General features: G+C 54.6%; 2 protein-coding genes and 1 long non-coding RNA gene across 11 annotated transcripts; 1 reads left to right on the top strand and 2 right to left on the bottom strand.

Moving 5' to 3' along the window:
- Positions 1-854: 854 nt before the first annotated feature.
- LOC135326747 (uncharacterized) lies at positions 855-7783 on the bottom strand. Of its 5 annotated transcripts, none has more exons than XR_010387008.1 (8): positions 7619-7783; positions 7148-7444; positions 5399-5791; positions 2650-3463; positions 1920-2076; positions 1571-1628; positions 1283-1455; positions 855-1099 (listed from the first exon to the last, which is right to left on the bottom strand). XR_010387008.1 is itself a non-coding variant. In XM_064504515.1 (5 exons), the coding sequence occupies exons 1-5, from the start codon at positions 2747-2749 to the stop codon at positions 1015-1017; spliced, it is 573 nt and encodes a 190-aa protein (XP_064360585.1). In that variant the 5' UTR covers positions 2750-2781; the 3' UTR covers positions 855-1014. The 5 variants fall into 5 exon arrangements, 1 of the variants encoding a protein (XP_064360585.1); XR_010387007.1 differs by having other exon boundaries at positions 1920-3065; positions 3360-3463; XR_010387009.1 differs by having other exon boundaries at positions 3360-3463; positions 7619-7782.
- Positions 7784-7870: 87 nt separating this feature from the next.
- Positions 7871-11968, top strand: LOC135326752 (uncharacterized). Its single transcript, XR_010387020.1, has 2 exons — positions 7871-7946; positions 9185-11968. It is a non-coding gene; the product is annotated as an uncharacterized LOC135326752 (long non-coding RNA).
- Positions 11969-12849: 881 nt separating this feature from the next.
- On the bottom strand, positions 12850-19682 carry LOC135326749 (uncharacterized). 5 transcript variants are annotated; one of them, XR_010387012.1, is made up of 8 exons: positions 19618-19676; positions 19137-19433; positions 17392-17784; positions 14642-15456; positions 13915-14068; positions 13566-13623; positions 13278-13450; positions 12850-13094 (listed from the first exon to the last, which is right to left on the bottom strand). XR_010387012.1 is itself a non-coding variant. In XM_064504519.1 (7 exons), exons 3-7 carry the CDS (start codon positions 14739-14741, stop codon positions 13010-13012), a joined length of 570 nt encoding a protein of 189 aa, XP_064360589.1. In that variant the 5' UTR covers positions 14742-17784; positions 19137-19433; positions 19618-19682; the 3' UTR covers positions 12850-13009. The 5 variants fall into 5 exon arrangements, 1 of the variants encoding a protein (XP_064360589.1); XR_010387011.1 differs by having other exon boundaries at positions 13915-15057; positions 15353-15456; XR_010387013.1 differs by having other exon boundaries at positions 15353-15456.
- Positions 19683-19727: the final 45 nt, after the last annotated feature.

Raw genomic sequence — 19727 nt, 5'->3', positions numbered from 1 at the left:
TGTCATATGTAACTTCTTATACCTGCCAAATGATGATCTCTGAAGTTCAGCGCGCTAACCCAGGAATCTGACAGAATCTCAGCTGCTCCCCTGTTGGCACATCACAGTTGTGCAGGAGCTGGTAGGCTTCGAGTCTGGATTTGCTGGGAGCTGAATCAGGTCACAGCTGTGCGGGAAAGGGGCTTTGCAGCAGTTGCCACCACTTGCGCCTGTCAGGGTGCGCGGAGCAGCAGAGGAGGGCAGCAGGCTGCCCGAGCACCGCTGGGGCGCAGGCAGTGGCTGTGGCGGGGAGGGGGCTTTGCTGCACGGGGCAGCGGGACAGAGCGCCCGCCGCCTCCAGCCCCGGCGCCGCAGCCGGGCTCCGGCTGTGCCCGCACGGCTGCTGCCGAGGCCCCGAGGCCTGGCCACCGGGACACTCTGCAGCCCCGCACTGGAAAGCCCCATTACTTGGATTTAGAAATCCTAGTTAGTGGGATTTAACCCATTCAAGAGTGCCACCGGCACAGCCGCGGAGCGCAGACAGGCCGCGAGCCGCCGGCAGGGTGGCAGCGCTTCCCGGCCCTGGTGGGTGGGCACGAGTGCGGCGTGCCCGGGAGCCAGCGTGAAAGCGCGGGGAGCGAGCGCGGGGCTGCCGGCCTGCGGGGCTGTGAGGGGCTCTCGTAGCCGGCGTCCCCCGCGCTGCCGCTCGCCCAGGAGCGCTCCTGGCCAAAGCCCTCGGGCCCGGCCATGTTGGCACTGGAGCGCGTGCGAGTGGAGGAGCTCTGTGCCCCAAGGCCTGTGGGTGGGAGAGATCCCCCCCACCCCCGGCCCCCGCGAGCTGCTCTAAGGAAACACCACTCTGGCGCTGCGTGAGCTCTGCCTCCTCTCCGTCTTTATTGCCCAGGGGCCTCCTCGTGCAGGTGGCCGGGCGCGATGATGGCACCGGCCCGAGACGGAGGAGCACGGTGCGGGCAGGCTGGGCGGAGGGACGGTGCCGTGGCCTGGTGTCGGTGCCCAGCCCGAGATGCCACCCGTTCAGGCCTTGTCGCCGGTTGGTGCTTCGAGCCTGCCCGTGCCAGGCGCGCCTGCGCCTGCAGTGTTCTCCTCCTGCGTGGTGGCACTGAAATGGAAGCCGGGGTTGTGTGCAGTAGCTCTCTGAAGGGCACACTGGCCAGCCCCAAGGGAAAGGGAGCAGGAGAATACGCCCTTAAGCTGCCCCCAGAGGCCCCAAAGCAAGCCCGCCCTTGAAAGGGGCGCAGCATAGCCTGAGCAAGGTGTCTTCTGCTTTTGTGGTGGCGATTACCTGTCACTGGAAGAGCTTCTGCTGAACTCTCCCATGCCCGGTGTAGGAGGCAGGGATGGGAGAAGGCCGCCATACGGATTGTCGTCTTCATTGCCCCAGATGTTGCAGAGCTCTAGGCTTGCTGCGCTCGGAGAAGCACACCTGGAGCAGGTACACTGCAGGCTGCTGTGAAGCTGGAAATAACACATTAGCAGATGAGCTTTGTGTTGGTGCGAGTTTGAAGAGGGGAAGGTTTGAAGGGACTTGCTCGGATGGAGCTTTTTGTCCTGGAGGCAGGACAGAACTCACCTCTCCGCAGTGGCAGCGGTAGTGGCAAGCGGATGCCTCGGCATCGTCCTCTGGAGACCTAGGAATCGTACCGAGAGGTATGGTAAAGGATTTTTAGTTGTCCTTTTGAAAGGAAGCGCGCTCCCTAGGAGGGAACTTGTGCTCTGTTCCATTTGCCAGGGAAAGGGTTAAAATGCCGGCCTGGGAGCTTTCTGGGAAGCCTTGAGAGTACCTGTGGGCTTCAGGTAAGCACTTTGTGCAGCTGTGTAATGGCTGCCTTGCAGGTGTGCTGTTCTTGTTGCCATGCCCACATTGGGAGCTGCTGTGCAAGGTGTATCACTTTGCAAGGGGTGTGAATTTCAAACATTACCTTTCTTTCCTGGTCTTGAGTCGGTAGTAGAGCCAAACGCAGAACGCAAAGAACAACGTCAAGATGACGAGCGTCAAAGTGTTGGCGACGATGACGACAACAGTTCTGCGTTTTGGAGGGCTGGGGTCAGCCTCTGCAGAACCCTTGGGGGAGAGTACTGCAAAACAGTGGCCAGAGATCAGCGTTTAATATAAACGTGCATGCTGTGGTAGGTGAAAGGTAGGAAGGGGAGGGCTGAAGCGTGAAGAGCCCAAGCGCAGCGGCACACGCATCACAGCCGTGGGGACGTGGCATCCCAGCACGTGCGGGATGCCATGTGGTATCCTAGTTTGGTGCCGTGCATTGAGAAAACGCCCCATTCTTCTCTTCTCCCCCCTGCTCCTTTTGGTGCGTTTTGCTCCTCCTCTCTCCCTCCTTCCTGCGCTGGGAGAAAGGGAAGCAGGAGCCTGCTGTCACGAGCGAGACCCACTTCTGTGCTGGGCCGAGGCTCGGCAGATGCTTGTGTGTGCCCAGGGTGGGCAGCGCAGGAGGGCGGCGCAGAAGGCTGTGGAAAGCCGCGTCTCTGCAGAAGAGCTCCTCCTCAAGTGTTCTCAGCTTTGGAAGGGAGCCCCCTATTCTGCCTGTGCCCCCAGGTGCTGGTAGGGGCCCGTGGGAGCGCTGCCTTGCCCCTGGAGATTCACCCTTAGACAATGTTAGTGGGGGAGAGGAGGTCTTGCGTTGGAGTACGTACCTTCAGACAGCACCGAAGCCTCTCTTTCCCCAGGTATGGGGACCCCGTGTACAAGGAGAGTACACAGGAGAAGGCACACCAAGGCAGAGCAGCCAGCCATGTCTGCTGGTACTCCCAAAGCTGTGTGCGCAAATGAGGCCTGCCCGGCAACGGGGCCCTGGGTTGCCCTGGCGGTGCTGTGACATCGCCGGCGGGCGTGCAGACCTTGTGAAGGTGTCAGGAGCTCCTCACAATGGGCCGCTGAGCGTGCGCGCGGCCTGCCAGCTCCTTCCCAGTCACCCTGCACAGGCGTGACCTCAGTGCCACCGGCTGTTTGTTGTAGGCCGTGCTTCTCCTGAGCGCCGTTTGGCGGGGAGGCGGTCTTTCACGGAGCCGGGCAGGCTGTGCAGACGAGCCTCTGCAGGGCCTGACGAAAGCTAGGGAGGATGCGCAGGAGCAGGCTGGGAGACTGTCTGGCTCCGTGCATTTCCCCACAGTAAAACAGTAGCCACAGGAAAACACTAGGCACGTTAAGGGAGTGTTTAAATGGGTACGTCTGCTTTAGACCCCACGACAGGCAGGGGCTTTCCTTTCCCCGAAGAAAGGAAGGCGGCTGTGACCCCCCCCCCCCCCCACCCCTTGCTCTCGGGCTGACACACTGCCCCGGCAAGGCAGCAAAAGCCACATTCCAAAATTCATTTTCGGGGTGCCGTGCTCCCTGGTATTGCTACCTTAGTATAATCCTTGCACTCCAGTTGGAAATAGCGTGTGGGCTGTGGCCCCATAATGCTGATATACAAGCCATGGAAGCAGTTACCCAGCGAGGGCAGTTGACCTGGAAAAAACAATAGTGAATCTGTAACCACAGAAGTGATAGAAAACACACCCATCGATGCCTTAACGCTTTTAAATGAAGACATACACAATATTGGCCAAACTACTGTACAGAATCATTTCACACTTGACTGTTTGCTAGCCTCTCAAGGAGCAGTGTGTGCCTTAACTAATGACAGTTGCTGTTTTTATGTTAACCATTTCCATCAGATTACTACTGATGTATATCAGATAGCCAACCGCACTAAAGTTTTGCATATCGTTGGGGAGGACCTCCAGTGACCCCTGAGTGCTGAGCAAACCTAGTCAGCAAAGGAGAAGTGACACTGCAGACTCGCCCTGTAAGCCTCTGGGTAGCGTGGAACTGGGTTGTCTGTTGACCACCCTGTTGGTATCCATCCTGTTACCGGCTGAGGCCATCGCTTCTGTTGTGTAACCGTGGTCTGGCACTGTTTGATTGGATGAAAAACCCTAAGCCTCTGAAGGACAGAAGAAAGCCACATACCTCTGTGTGGACTCAGTCTCACCCTCACTTGGCCTGCACACCCAGCAACCCACCCATCAGCAGGGACACCCCGATGGCAACTGCCAGGGAGAACCTGAATCATCCCAGCATAGCTTGAGCACGCTGAGAACAATCTGGGGAAAACCGTACTGGAGAGGTGGTCCATAAGGACAAGGAAAGGCTGAGAACGGTCACTGTACCGTGCATCTGTGGCTTAACCACAGAGCTCTGATATGTGCATTCTGTTTTCAGTTCTTTACTTTTTAGCTTTGTTAGACTTGTAGATGGTCTGGTGTAAGTTGTTCAGTGTTGTCCAGTGTCCGTCGTATGTGTGTAACTGCTTAGCTCTAGTAAATTCTTACACTTGACAAATGATGATCTCTTGAGTTCAGTGCAACTAACCCGAATCTGAAAGAATCTCCGACGCCCCTCTATTGGCGCGTCACAGTCAACAAAACCACCTTGGATAAAACAGTGAGTAGGCTACACCCTGCTTACGGAATATAGTCCTTGTCTCAAACAGGCCCGCAAGTTTCACTGTTAAAGTGAAACAGGTTTGTTGCCTGGGTTCAGCAACAGTTCAGCATCCTGGGCAGGGCACTCCCCTTCCTCACCACTCCCATCCCTGCCTCTATACCCCCACCCCAAATCCACCAAAGACTCTCTCCAAGCACTTCAAATGCAACTCTGACACTTCTCTTCAGTGGCAGAATTATTTCAGCCTCAGCCTCCAAACCCCTTCAGTAATACTTCTCAAACACCACTCAGCTTAGGAATCCCCATCCCTAATGATGAAGACCCCCACCCCCACCAGCCCAAAAAGTACTGACAGCAAAGCCATTCAAAATCCTGCAAGGCACATTCAAACACGAGAGCATCCCACTGTTATCTCGGCAGTCACTTGCCTTCTGGGCCATTTTACACTGTACTTGTCTTCCTTTATCACCTCCGGTTTCAAATTCACACATACACAGTCACAAAATAAAGACTGGCCATTCAGAATGTAAGGAGGCAAGACTACAGGCTACTTCATCTCAGCATTAAGCTCAAATATCACAAGAAACAGCTAAGCCAAGAGATGCTGTTCTGAGAAACTTCCCCACATAAACAGATGCTTTGCTTCAGACTGACCTAGCCAGGTGGCAAACTCACTAATTCAGACACACATACAAGTTCTGCCAATTGCTGTAATGTTAAGAAACAAACGGATACATGCATATCTGCTTGGGCCCTAATGGGTGCACTTTTGTGTCTGTAACTAGAGACCCTGGATAAATAGGGAAAAAAAGAAAGCATGTATTACGACCACGAGTTTCACTTCACACCAGCAAAAGCTGAAGGAGGCTTCAGAACTTCACACACCACCCCCAGGTGCCCTCCATGTCGGCAGGCTTCCCAATTACAGCCCACATTCCCAGCCCAGGCACTCACCTGAGCACTGTCCCCCAAGGCTGAAGGCAGTTGCTGGCTGTGTTGTTTGTTGCTCCTAGGGTGGCAGCAGCGGTGGCAGCGGCAGCAGGCGCTGCTCCAAAGGTCAACCCCGCGGGCGCTGCTTGCGGGGCCGCACTGCTTACGGTGCTGATACTGAAGCTGGGTGTTGCTGCCTGGGTTGCACTACCACTGGAAAAAGTAAACCCTCCAGTTGTCCCAGACTCAGTGGTAGTGGCGGTGGTACCAGCAGAGCCAAAAACAAAGCCAGAGGGGGCTGCTGCTTGCCTTGAGGGCGCACTAGCCGGTACAGAGCCGCCGAACCCAAAGCCTCCTGTGATACCTGCAGCTTGAGTTGTGCTACTGCCTCCCAAGTGTAATTTGGGTGCCTTTCCCCTAGGGAAAAAAAAAAAAAAAAAAAAAAAGTAAGGTAATCTGAGACATATATCCAGTGAACTACTAAGAATCAGCTTTCTTACAAAGTATTTACTGACAGCAGAGAACATCTTAATTTCAGAGATGTGCACTTCAGGTTCCTACTTCAAGCTAACCGCAGCCCAGTTTTGACACAGATCGCACTACAATTCCTGTCATACAGACTCCACCAAGTCCACTTTTACTGACTCCTCCTTAATTACCTCCTCCCACCAAGGTATTTACATCACCATGAATGTTTCAGAATAAGTTTCTTCTCTCAGACCTTACACATCCTTGTCACCTCCTCTGCTTCAAACTAACACAAGACTTTCTTCCAGCTACCTTCCCACTGCTAGCCTCCATCCAACTCCCTTTCCACCGTTCTCGGGTGGAAAAGTTATTTTAAATTTAACAAACAAAAACAGTACGATGATGACAAAAGGCCTTCCTGAGCAGCAGCTGCATATTTGGAAGAAAGAAGGAAAGAACATAAGCTAAGAAGGAAAGAGTGTATTTTTTGAAAAAGTGAAGCCATTCTTTCGTATGATTTTCCACTAGTATAACTGCCCCAGGGACCCTCAGAAATGGCACTATTCTGTAAAGTAAAACTGAAAAGCAAAAATGCCAATAACCTCAATTACTTACCAGCTCCAGTCTCTCCCCTTTCCCAGCCACAAGGCAGATGACAAAGTAAAACTACAGCTCGCACCTGCCTAACACCTCTTTTCCATTGCTATCAATAAGATGCTGGTTCTTGGTAACCTTCATTCTACCTTACTAACATGACCTGAGGAGCACTGCTCGGGCAAAAGCAGAGCAAGCAGGATTTCCCTGGGCTGTTTCATCACATTTTTCCACTTCAGAAGTGGGACTATCTGGAAAGACAAATGATTCTACCAATTCCCATTCCAGGGTTTACAGTGTCTTAAAAGGACTGAAGTCCTGCTTGGGAAAGGACAGATTCTGAGCACCCCAAGTTTTAATCACAACAGAACAGGCGCACCATGCAAAAGCTCAAATTCTCCTTTTTCTTAACCAGCATGGACTCATGTCTCCAAAGCAGCAGCATAAACATACAACTTTCAGCAGTGGAATAAGTCACAGGATTGACTGGTCTTGATAGCCCGTGGAAAAGTGAATGGAGAGAAAGAACAGGCCCCAGTAAACACCTACGGATGTGCTGCACTGCAGCACAGGTTCACCCCGCAACAGCAGCGGCCTCGCTCTGTTCTGAGGTACTTTCCCAGGCGCCTCCAAAGCAGCAGGCCGCTCGGCAGCGCCGCCACCTCCCCCCCCGCCCCCCCGCGGCGGCGGGCGCTGGGCCGCGGGACTCACCCCAGCGAGAACACGGCCCCGGCCGGCGCCGCCGTGGCGGCGGGCTGCGTGCCGAAGCTGAAGCCGGCGGGCTGCGCGGTGCTGGCCGGCGTGCTGAGGGAGAAGAGCCCGGCCGGCTGGCTGCTGGCGGGCGTCTGCGCCGCCGTGCCGAAGCTGAAGCCTCCCGAGGCGGCGGAGGTGGAGAAGGAGAAGCCCGTCGCGGCCGTGGTGGCGGCGGCCGTCTTCGGCACGCCGAAGGTGAAGCCGCCTCCCGCCGCGCCCGACCCGAAGCTGAACTGGTTCATGGCTGCCGGCGGCCTGCGAGAGAAGGGGCGCGCCGCCGTCAGCCCTCGGGGGCGGGGGGGCGCCCCACGGCCCCGGCCCGCGGCTGAAGCGACGTGCGGGGGCGCGGCTCGCCGCCCACCGGGGCTGCGGCACCGGCCGAGGGCAGGGCAGGGCAGGGTGACGGGGGCGGCGGCCCCGAGCACCTACCGGACCGACGGCGACGGCGACAGCCCCTCCCCGCCGCCAGCTCCCGCTCCCTGCACGGCGCGCGCGCCCGCTGAGGACGCTTTTTACGTTGCTTCCGGCCGGTAGACAGTGACGCAACTGCTCTGCGCCCGCCCCTCGCCCCGCCGCCCAGGCGCCGGCCGGGCTCTCACCGCTCCGAAAAACTATTGGCTCTCCCTGCCGCCGCTCATCGGACACCACGCCGCATTGGCTCACGGGGCGAGGCGGAGCGGCGGGCTTCTCGTTACTGTGGCAACGGAGGACGCGGCCGGTGCCGGGTGACGGTTGCAGGCGGCGGTTGCAGGCGGCGGTACGGCCGGGGCCGGGGCCGGGGCCGGGGCCGGGGCCGGGGCCGGGGCGCCCTGGCGCCCGCTGAGGCGGCTGCTCGCTGCGTGGCGTGGCGTGGCGTGGCGTGGCGTGGGCCGGGCGGCCGCGGGAGGCCGGGGCCTGGGGCGGGGTCTCCGGGGCGGTGTGCGGCTGGAAGCGGCCGGGGCACCGCGGGCTTCTGTCGACGCAGAGCGGTGCAGGCCGTGGCGCTTCCAGAACGTTCCGTGGAGGCGGGAGGCTGCACCGGGCACATGCTGCTGCGGGACCGCTGCTGCAGGGGAGGTGTTCGACCCGGAGCTGCTGGCAGCTCCCTGCGGTGGCCGGGGAGAGCTGTCCTTCCCTCGCCCCTCCTCCCTTTCTCTCCCGCCCCCGGCTTCCCCCTCTAGGCCCGTCGTTGGGTTTTGTGTTTTGCAGCAGGTTATTTGGTGGTTTCAGCGCTCTGTATGACGGGGATGGTTAAATTGCCCACTCTCAGAGTTGTCTGGTCGGGATGAGTGAAGCTGTGCTTTAAAGACGTTAAGATGCTACATGAATGGGACTATATGGTTATATGTAAATTCACTGAGTTAATTGCTAAGTCCAATCTCCGTTCCTGGATAGCGAGAACCTGGGCTAAAGGAGGAAGACAATGCTAGATAATACAGTACTACTGGTTACAAAGCAAAGCTGTTTTCCATGGGGGCAGCTTAGATCTCTCTGCACCTCACTTCCCTGTGCTTTAGGTTGTTGGAGGGCGTACCGACTTGCCTGGGGCACTGTGCAAAGGCCCAAGACAGCTTGGACCTAGAGCTGGGCCTCTCCTAAGCCTCCCTGGAACAAGGAGGCCAGAGAACCTGGCGTGGAGACCCCTGCCTGGCTCCTCAGGGAGACAAATATAGTCCAGAATGCCAAATCGAAACCTGCAACAAGAAATTCTGCTGCCCTCAACCTGGCCACAGGAGCAGAAAATCCATGTTTGGATGGAGCTGTGCCAGAGCTAATAAGCACTGTTAGACTTGAGCAGGCTCCACAACAAGTGCTTGTGGAGCAAAAGAGTCAATAACTTGGTTACGGACAGGGGAACATTGATTATATTCCACTGTACACGTTGGCATCTCATGTAAGTTTTTGGGCAAAGTTTATCCTTCTAGAGCACAGCAGGAAAATTGTTTGCATTTGAGGAAGGACAGTATAGAAAAGGTGGTGTTCTTTCTTCATCTGTCACTTGTTTTTTCTGCGCAGGTAAGCTATGGATATGGATATAGATAGTATTTCCTCAGTCTCTTCTCTGCAGTCCCTTGCCAAGCTACTCAGTGATGCTCAAGAAGAAGACGACGACGACGGGGTGAGTCTTCCACAAGAAATGACGCTTCTTCTACATGTTGTACCACAGTCTCACCTTGTTAACTAAGAAGCAAATTTGGCTTTTCCCAGGGTGAGTAAAGAAAGCCTTATGCAGCTTTGGACTGACTGAAACAGCTAGAAGGTATTTGTAGGGTAAGAAGCTCCTGAGGGAGAAAGTAAGGAAGATGCCCCAGGAATAGGAGGCGAGATTGTGAGCATGGAATGGGAGGAAGATTTATTTTCTCAGCCTAAAGGAAATGAGAACATGCAGTTGAAAGAGTGTTAGATACTTCAGACTTCCCCCTACTTTTCCCTGAAGTCTGCCAGAGATGAAGGCAATTACAACTAGATACAAAGGACTTCATATGAAGGAAAAAGTTGCTGCTTAACTTCTGAGTAGAGACTAAAATATCCAGAGGCAACTGAGTGTGCTAATTCTGCATGTCAGACACTGAAGAACTGTAGAGATAATTGATCACTGAAGTACAATATTATCCCTTATCCCTTCTTCTTTACGTCATTTCTTTTACAGACGCTTACTGTAGAAACAGTTGTCAGACAGGAAAGAATAGAAGAGCTGAAAGGCTCGGTATCACATTGCAAGTCCCTGGATACCTCATTTTAATTTCTGGCAATGGTTTCCTTCAGGTTTGAGTAGATCCAGAAAGTTTTGTTTACCTAACACATACACATGCTTGTTCTCCAGCGGCTTAGCAAAAAACTAAATATTGAAACTCTTCAGATATTGTTCCAAAAATTCTATTCAGTTATTACTTCTATACAACACCTAACTAAAAAAAAAAAAAAAAAAAAAAAAGAAAAAGTTTAAGTAGAACTGATTCAGTTGTTTTAAAGTACTGGGTTTTGTGCAGAGAAACATCAAATCAACCCCGAGGGCACAGCTATACTAGGATCATTTTGACACTATTTCTACAGCAGCATTTTCTTCCCCAAAGTAAACTATACAAGAGAGAAAACGTTGCACACAGGTCTCCCCAATAGACGTGGCCAGCAGGGCTGAATTAATCAAGGCAGGAAGACTGCAACGTCCAATGTCACTAGCCCAGAAAAAGCCCTCAGAAGAAAGGCCAAAAGTTGAATAAAACGGAGCTTTGAACGATAGGCAGGCTCTTTCAGATTCGATGCCGACAAACAATAATCAAAACCCAGTCTGCAAATTGTTTCACGACATCACCTTGACAGCTAAACATCTGTCCAAAGGGTCATTCAAATGACAGAAACTCCCATGCGAGTTTCAGGAAAACATCCTCTTGCTGTAAGAGAACTGTTCAGTCTAATCTCAATGTCCTGATTTCCAAACATCTCATTCCTGAGTTTAAATATTAAATATTTCATTTAATTGAAAATAGTTGCTCATTCTAACATACCAAGAGTGTGAGGACATTTTTAAGGCAATGTTTTTTTCAATTCTGTATTGTGAATTCTTTGCCACCAGGCGGAAGTGCAGCAACACAGCTCATCACAGGTCGGATTTTTCTTTCCCCAAGACATCCAGTTTCAGAGCACCTTCAAAACTGTTACTAAATATTTAGTGTCAGGTGTATTTCTTTATTTGTCCACTTTTCAGTTTGTCTCAGTTCAGGTTTCGCAACCTTGCCTTCTAAATCCTATCCATCTAACCATGCAAGTGCATCTAGAGACTGATACTTGAGTATGTAAGACTCTACTACTATGGCTTTCTATGAAGATTTCCTCTGTGCAAGGAAATGATTGCTGCCATATGCCTATCCGATGATGCCAAAATCTCTTGTCGTAATTCACCATTTCCAGTGTTGGCTTCCAGCCTCATCGGCTTTCTTAGTAATAAGGTGTGTACATAGTCGTAGTTTAAGAGAGAAGAATCAGGTGGGTCTGTGCGCGTCTAGATGAAAAAGTACGTATGTATGTATGCAGCTATACTGCCATCTGGCAGTATTTGGGAATGATGACACACAGGCAACTGTGGGACTCAGGATGGCGCGGCCCATGGAAGAGGGGTTTGCGCTGGGGTGCTCCCCAAGAGTTAAGGAACCCCGGTGCACCACGGCCGGAGTCACCACACTGTGGGGTTGCTGTAGCCCTCCAGCGACCCCTGAGTGCTGAGCAAACCTAGTCAGCAAAGGAGAAGTGACACTGCAGACTCGCCCTGTAAGCCTCTGGGTAGCGTGGAACTGGGTTATCTGTTGAGTACGCATACTGTTGGGTGTTGAACATGCGTACTGTTATCTGTTGCCCAGCCTCTTGACCACACTGTTATTGGCTGAGGCCGTCGGTTCTGCTGTGTAACTGTGGTCTGGCACTGTTCGAATGGGCAAGGAACTAAGCCCGGGAAGGATAAAAGAGAGTAAGCTACCTACCTCTGTGTGGACTCAGACTCGCCCTCAGTTGGCCTGCAGACCAGACAACCCACCGATCAGCGGGGACGCCACTGATGGCGACCGCCAGGGAGAACCTGAATCATCCCGGCACAGCCCGAGCGTGGTGAGAAGAGTCTGGGGAAAACTGTACCGGAGGGGTGGCCCGTAAGTACAAGGAAAGGGTGAGAATGGTCACTGTACCGCGCATCCGAGAAAAGTCACTGTACTGAGCATCCGTGGCTTAACCAGGGAGCTCTAATATGTGTATTCTATTTTCAGTTCTATTGTATTTCTAGCTTTACTATTCAGCTTTGTTATACTTGTAGATGGTTTGGTGTTAATTGTTTAGTGTTGTCATATGTAACTTCTTATACCTGCCAAATGATGATCTCTGAAGTTCAGCGCGCTAACCCAGGAATCTGACAGAATCTCAGCTGCTCCCCTGTTGGCGCATCACAGTTGTGCAGGAGCTGGTAGGCTTCGAGTCTGGATTTGCTGGGAGCTGAATCAGGTCACAGCTGTGCGGGAAAGGGGCTTTGCAGCAGTTGCCACCGCTTGCGCCTGTCAGGGTGCGCGGAGCAGCAGAGGAGGGCAGCAGGCTGCCCGAGCACCGCTGGGGCGCAGGCAGTGGCTGTGGCGGGGAGGGGGCTTTGCTGCACGGGGCAGCGGGACAGAGCGCCCGCCGCCTCCAGCCCCGGCGCCGCAGCCGGGCTCCGGCTGTGCCCGCACGGCTGCTGCCGAGGCCCCGAGGCCTGGCCACCGGGACACTCTGCAGCCCCGCACTGGAAAGCCCCATTACTTGGATTTAGAAATCCTAGTTAGTGGGATTTAACCCATTCAAGAGTGCCACCGGCACAGCCGCGGAGCGCAGACAGGCCGCGAGCCGCCGGCAGGGTGGCAGCGCTTCCCGGCCCTGGTGGGTGGGCACGAGTGCGGCGTGCCCGGGAGCCAGCGTGAAAGCGCGGGGAGCGAGCACGGGGCTGCCGGCCTGCGGGGCTGTGAGGGGCTCTCGTAGCCGGCGTCCCCCGCGCTGCCGCTCGCCCAGGAGCGCTCCTGGCCAAAGCCCTCGGGCCCGGCCATGTTGGCACTGGAGCGCGTGCGAGTGGAGGAGCTCTGTGCCCCAAGGCCTGTGGGTGGGAGAGATCCCCCCCACCCCCGGCCCCCGCGAGCTGCTCTAAGGAAACACCACTCTGGCGCTGCGTGAGCTCTGCCTCCTCTCCGTCTTTATTGCCCAGGGGCCTCCTCGTGCAGGTGGCCGGGCGCGATGATGGCACCGGCCCGAGACGGAGGAGCACGGTGCGGGCAGGCTGGGCGGAGGGACGGTGCCGTGGCCTGGTGTCGGTGCCCAGCCCGAGATGCCACCCGTTCAGGCCTTGTCGCCGGCTGGTGCTTCGAGCCTGCCTGTGCCAGGCACGCCTGCATCTGCGGTGTTCTCCTCCTGCGTGGTGGCACTGAAATGGAAGCCGGGGTTGTGTGCAGTAGCTCTCTGAAGGGCACACTGGCCAGCCCCAAGGGAAAGGGAGCAGGAGAATACGCCCTTAAGCTGCCCCCAGAGGCCCCAAAGCAAGCCCGCCCTTGAAAGGGGCGCAGCGTAGCCTGAGCAAGGTGTCTTCTGCTTTTGTGGTGGCGATTACCTGTCACTGGAAGAGCTTCTGCTGAACTCTCCCATGCCCGGTGTAGGAGGCAGGGATGGGAGAAGGCCGCCATACGGATTGTCGTCTTCATTGCCCCAGATGTTGCAGAGCTCTAGGCTTGCTGCGCTCGGAGAAGCACACCTGGAGCAGGTACACTGCAGGCTGCTGTGAAGCTGGAAATAACACATTAGCAGATGAGCTTTGTGTTGGTGCGAGTTTGAAGAGGGGAAGGTTTGAAGGGACTTGCTCGGATGGAGCTTTTTGTCCTGGAGGCAGGACAGAACTCACCTCTCCGCAGTGGCAGCGGTAGTGGCAAGCGGATGCCTCGGCATCGTCCTCTGGAGACCTAGGAATCGTACCGAGAGGTATGGTAAAGGATTTTTAGTTGTCCTTTTGAAAGGAAGCGCGCTCCCTAGGAGGGAACTTGTGCTCTGTTCCATTTGCCAGGGAAAGGGTTAAAATGCCGGCCTGGGAGCTTTCTGGGAAGCCTTGAGAGTACCTGTGGGCTTCAGGTAAGCACTTTGTGCAGCTGTGTAATGGCTGCCTTGCAGGTGTGCTGTTCTTGTTGCCATGCCCACATTGGGAGCTGCTGTGCAAGGTGTATCACTTTGCAAGGGGTGTGAATTTCAAACATTACCTTTCTTTCCTGGTCTTGAGTCGGTAGTAGAGCCAAACGCAGAACGCAAACAACGTCAAGATGACGAGCGTCAAAGTGTTGGCGACGATGACGACAACAGTTCTGCGTTTTGGAGGGCTGGGGTCAGCCTCTGCAGAACCCTTGGGGGAGAGTACTGCAAAACAGTGGCCAGAGATCAGCGTTTAATATAAACGTGCATGCTGTGGTAGGTGAAAGGTAGGAAGGGGAGGGCTGAAGCGTGAAGAGCCCAAGCGCAGCGGCACACGCATCACAGCCGTGGGGACGTGGCATCCCAGCACGTGCGGGATGCCATGTGGTATCCTAGTTTGGTGCCGTGCATTGAGAAAACGCCCCATTCTTCTCTTCTCCCCCCTGCTCCTTTTGGTGCGTTTTGCTCCTCCTCTCTCCCTCCTTCCTGCGCTGGGAGAAAGGGAAGCAGGAGCCTGCTGTCACGAGCGAGACCCACTTCTGTGCTGGGCCGAGGCTCGGCAGATGCTTGTGTGTGCCCAGGGTGGGCAGCGCAGGAGGGCGGCGCAGAAGGCTGTGGAAAGCCGCGTCTCTGCAGAAGAGCTCCTCCTCAAGTGTTCTCAGCTTTGGAAGGGAGCCCCCTATTCTGCCTGTGCCCCCAGGTGCTGGTAGGGGCCCGTGGGAGCGCTGCCTTGCCCCTGGAGATTCACCCTTAGACAATGTTAGTGGGGGAGAGGAGGTCTTGCGTTGGAGTACGTACCTTCAGACAGCACCGAAGCCTCTCTTTCCCCAGGTATGGGGACCCCGTGTACAAGGAGAGTACACAGGAGAAGGCACACCAAGGCAGAGCAGCCAGCCATGTCTGCTGGTACTCCCAAAGCTGTGTGCGCAAATGAGGCCTGCCCGGCAACGGGGCCCTGGGTTGCCCTGGCGGTGCTGTGACATCGCCGGCGGGCGTGCAGACCTTGTGAAGGTGTCAGGAGCTCCTCACAATGGGCCGCTGAGCGTGCGCGCGGCCTGCCAGCTCCTTCCCAGTCACCCTGCACAGGCGTGACCTCAGTGCCACCGGCTGTTTGTTGTAGGCCGTGCTTCTCCTGAGCGCCGTTTGGCGGGGAGGCGGTCTTTCACGGAGCCGGGCAGGCTGTGCAGACGAGCCTCTGCAGGGCCTGACGAAAGCTAGGGAGGATGCGCAGGAGCAGGCTGGGAGACTGTCTGGCTCCGTGCATTTCCCCACAGTAAAACAGTAGCCACAGGAAAACACTAGGCACGTTAAGGGAGTGTTTAAATGGGTACGTCTGCTTTAGACCCCACGACAGGCAGGGGCTTTCCTTTCCCCGAAGAAAGGAAGGCGGCTGTGACCCCCCACCCCCCCCCACCCCTTGCTCTCGGGCTGACACACTGCCCCGGCAAGGCAGCAAAAGCCACATTCCAAAATTCATTTTCGGGGTGCCGTGCTCCCTGGTATTGCTACCTTAGTATAATCCTTGCACTCCAGTTGGAAATAGCGTGTGGGCTGTGGCCCCATAATGCTGATATACAAGCCATGGAAGCAGTTACCCAGCGAGGGCAGTTGACCTGGAAAAAACAATAGTGAATCTGTAACCACAGAAGTGATAGAAAACACACCCATCGATGCCTTAACGCTTTTAAATGAAGACATACACAATATTGGCCAAACTACTGTACAGAATCATTTCACACTTGACTGTTTGCTAGCCTCTCAAGGAGCAGTGTGTGCCTTAACTAATGACAGTTGCTGTTTTTATGTTAACCATTTCCATCAGATTACTACTGATGTATATCAGATAGCCAACCGCACTAAAGTTTTGCATATCGTTGGGGAGGACCTCCAGTGACCCCTGAGTGCTGAGCAAACCTAGTCAGCAAAGGAGAAGTGACACTGCAGACTCGCCCTGTAAGCCTCTGGGTAGCGTGGAACTGGGTTGTCTGTTGACCACCCTGTTGGTATCCATCCTGTTACCGGCTGAGGCCATCGCTTCTGTTGTGTAACCGTGGTCTGGCACTGTTTGATTGGATGAAAAACCCTAAGCCTCTGAAGGACAGAAGAAAGCCACATACCTCTGTGTGGACTCAGTCTCACCCTCACTTGGCCTGCACACCCAGCAACCCACCCATCAGCAGGGACACCCCGATGGCAACTGCCAGGGAGAACCTGAATCATCCCAGCATAGCTTGAGCACGCTGAGAACAATCTGGGGAAAACCGTACTGGAGAGGTGGTCCATAAGGACAAGGAAAGGCTGAGAACGGTCACTGTACCGTGCATCTGTGGCTTAACCACAGAGCTCTGATATGTGCATTCTGTTTTCAGTTCTTTACTTTTTAGCTTTGTTAGACTTGTAGATGGTCTGGTGTAAGTTGTTCAGTGTTGTCCAGTGTCCGTCGTATGTGTGTAACTGCTTAGCTCTAGTAAATTCTTACACTTGACAAATGATGATCTCTTGAGTTCAGTGCAACTAACCCGAATCTGAAAGAATCTCCGACGCCCCTCTATTGGCGCGTCACAGTCAACAAAACCACCTTGGATAAAACAGTGAGTAGGCTACACCCTGCTTACGGAATATAGTCCTTGTCTCAAACAGGCCCGCAAGTTTCACTGTTAAAGTGAAACAGGTTTGTTGCCTGGGTTCAGCAACAGTTCAGCATCCTGGGCAGGGCACTCCCCTTCCTCACCACTCCCATCCCTGCCTCTATACCCCCACCCCAAATCCACCAAAGACACTCTCCAAGCACTTCAAATGCAACTCTGACACTTCTCTTCAGTGGCAGAATTATTTCAGCCTCAGCCTCCAAACCCCTTCAGTAATACTTCTCAAACACCACTCAGCTTAGGAATCCCCATCCCTAATGATGAAGACCCCCACCCCCACCAGCCCAAAAAGTACTGACAGCAAAGCCATTCAAAATCCTGCAAGGCACATTCAAACACGAGAGCATCCCACTGTTATCTCGGCAGTCACTTGCCTTCTGGGCCATTTTACACTGTACTTGTCTTCCTTTATCACCTCCGGTTTCAAATTCACACATACACAGTCACAAAATAAAGACTGGCCATTCAGAATGTAAGGAGGCAAGACTACAGGCTACTTCATCTCAGCATTAAGCTCAAATATCACAAGAAACAGCTAAGCCAAGAGATGCTGTTCTGAGAAACTTCCCCACATAAACAGATGCTTTGCTTCAGACTGACCTAGCCAGGTGGCAAACTCACTAATTCAGACACACATACAAGTTCTGCCAATTGCTGTAATGTTAAGAAACAAACGGATACATGCATATCTGCTTGGGCCCTAATGGGTGCACTTTTGTGTCTGTAACTAGAGACCCTGGATAAATAGGGAAAAAAAGAAAGCATGTATTACGACCACGAGTTTCACTTCACACCAGCAAAAGCTGAAGGAGGCTTCAGAACTTCACACACCACCCCCAGGTGCCCTCCATGTCGGCAGGCTTCCCAATTACAGCCCACATTCCCAGCCCAGGCACTCACCTGAGCACTGTCCCCCAAGGCTGAAGGCAGTTGCTGGCTGTGTTGTTTGTTGCTCCTAGGGTGGCAGCAGCGGTGGCAGCGGCAGCAGGCGCTGCTCCAAAGGTCAACCCCGCGGGCGCTGCTTGCGGGGCCGCACTGCTTACGGTGCTGATACTGAAGCTGGGTGTTGCTGCCTGGGTTGCACTACCACTGGAAAAAGTAAACCCTCCAGTTGTCCCAGACTCAGTGGTAGTGGCGGTGGTACCAGCAGAGCCAAAAACAAAGCCAGAGGGGGCTGCTGCTTGCCTTGAGGGCGCACTAGCCGGTACAGAGCCGCCAAACCCAAAGCCTCCTGTGATACCTGCAGCTTGAGTTGTGCTACTGCCTCCCAAGTGTAATTTGGGTGCCTTTCCCCTAGGAAAAAAAAAAAAAAAAAAAAGTAAGGTAATCTGAGACATATATCCAGTGAACTACTAAGAATCAGCTTTCTTACAAAGTATTTACTGACAGCAGAGAACATCTTAATTTCAGAGATGTGCACTTCAGGTTCCTACTTCAAGCTAACTGCAGCCCAGTTTTGACACAGATCGCACTACAATTCCTGTCATACAGACTCCACCAAGTCCACTTTTACTGACTCCTCCTTAATTACCTCCTCCCACCAAGGTATTTACATCACCATGAATGTTTCAGAATAAGTTTCTTCTCTCAGACCTTACACATCCTTGTCACCTCCTCTGCTTCAAACTAACACAAGACTTTCTTCCAGCTACCTTCCCACTGCTAGCCTCCATCCAACTCCCTTTCCACCGTTCTCGGGTGGAAAAGTTATTTTAAATTTAACAAACAAAAACAGTACGATGATGACAAAAGGCCTTCCTGAGCAGCAGCTGCATATTTGGAAGAAAGAAGGAAAGAACATAAGCTAAGAAGGAAAGAGTGTATTTTTTGAAAAAGTGAAGCCATTCTTTCGTATGATTTTCCACTAGTATAACTGCCCCAGGGACCCTCAGAAATGGCACTATTCTGTAAAGTAAAACTGAAAAGCAAAAATGCCAATAACCTCAATTACTTACCAGCTCCAGTCTCTCCCCTTTCCCAGCCACAAGGCAGATGACAAAGTAAAACTACAGCTCGCACCTGCCTAACACCTCTTTTCCATTGCTATCAATAAGATGCTGGTTCTTGGTAACCTTCATTCTACCTTACTAACATGACCTGAGGAGCACTGCTCGGGCAAAAGCTGAGCAAGCAGGATTTCCCTGGGCTGTTTCATCACATTTTTCCACTTCAGAAGTGGGACTATCTGGAAAGACAAATGATTCTACCAATTCCCATTCCAGGGTTTACAGTGTCTTAAAAGGACTGAAGTCCTGCTTGGGAAAGGACAGATTCTGAGCACCCCAAGTTTTAATCACAACAGAACAGGCGCACCATGCAAAAGCTCAAATTCTCCTTTTTCTTAACCAGCATGGACTCATGTCTCCAAAGCAGCAGCATAAACATACAACTTTCAGCAGTGGAATAAGTCACAGGATTGACTGGTCTTGATAGCCCGTGGAAAAGTGAATGGAGAGAAAGAACAGGCCCCAGTAAACACCTACGGATGTGCTGCACTGCAGCACAGGTTCACCCCGCAACAGCAGCGGCCTCGCTCTGTTCTGAGGTACTTTCCCAGGCGCCTCCAAAGCAGCAGGCCGCTCGGCAGCGCCGCCACCTCCCCCCCCGCCCCCCCGCGGCGGCGGGCGCTGGGCCGCGGGACTCACCCCAGCGAGAACACGGCCCCGGCCGGCGCCGCCGTGGCGGCGGGCTGCGTGCCGAAGCTGAAGCCGGCGGGCTGCGCGGTGCTGGCCGGCGTGCTGAGGGAGAAGAGCCCGGCCGGCTGGCTGCTGGCGGGCGTCTGCGCCGCCGTGCCGAAGCTGAAGCCTCCCGAGGCGGCGGAGGTGGAGAAGGAGAAGCCCGTCGCGGCCGTGGTGGCGGCGGCCGTCTTCGGCACGCCGAAGGTGAAGCCGCCTCCCGCCGCGCCCGACCCGAAGCTGAACTGGTTCATGGCTGCCGGCGGCCTGCGAGAGAAGGGGCGCGCCGCCGTCAGCCCTCGGGGGCGGGGGGGCGCCCCACGGCCCCGGCCCGCGGCTGAAGCGACGTGCGGGGGCGCGGCTCGCCGCCCACCGGGGCTGCGGCACCGGCCGAGGGCAGGGCAGGGCAGGGCAGGGCGACGGGGGCGGGGCGGCGGCCCCGAGCACCTACCGGACCGACGGCGACGGCGACAGCCCCTCCCCGCCGCCAGCTCCCGCTCCCTGCACGGCGCGCGCGCCCGCTGAGGACGCTTTTTACGTTGCTTCCGGCCGGTAGACAGT

The sequence above is a fragment of the Dromaius novaehollandiae genome, unplaced genomic scaffold (genome assembly GCF_036370855.1).
Source record: "Dromaius novaehollandiae isolate bDroNov1 unplaced genomic scaffold, bDroNov1.hap1 HAP1_SCAFFOLD_110, whole genome shotgun sequence".
Classification (NCBI taxonomy): domain Eukaryota; kingdom Metazoa; phylum Chordata; class Aves; order Casuariiformes; family Dromaiidae; genus Dromaius; species Dromaius novaehollandiae.
This window is presented reverse-complemented; position numbering and strand designations above follow the sequence as displayed.

Coding starts and splice junctions, on each gene's coding strand:
- LOC135326747 (XM_064504515.1), bottom strand. CDS start 2,749: ATGGCTGGCTGCTCTGCCTTGGTGTGCCTTCTCCTGTGTACTCTCCTT. Junction 2,077..2,649: donor GGCTTCGGTGCTGTCTGAAG/GTACGTACTCCA, acceptor ACTGTTTTGCAG/TACTCTCCCCCAAGGGTTCT. Junction 1,456..1,570: donor ACCGCTGCCACTGCGGAGAG/GTGAGTTCTGTC, acceptor TGTTATTTCCAG/CTTCACAGCAGCCTGCAGTG.
- LOC135326749 (XM_064504519.1), bottom strand. CDS start 14,741: ATGGCTGGCTGCTCTGCCTTGGTGTGCCTTCTCCTGTGTACTCTCCTT. Junction 14,069..14,641: donor GGCTTCGGTGCTGTCTGAAG/GTACGTACTCCA, acceptor ACTGTTTTGCAG/TACTCTCCCCCAAGGGTTCT. Junction 13,095..13,277: donor AGAAGCTCTTCCAGTGACAG/GTAATCGCCACC, acceptor CTTCCATTTCAG/TGCCACCACGCAGGAGGAGA.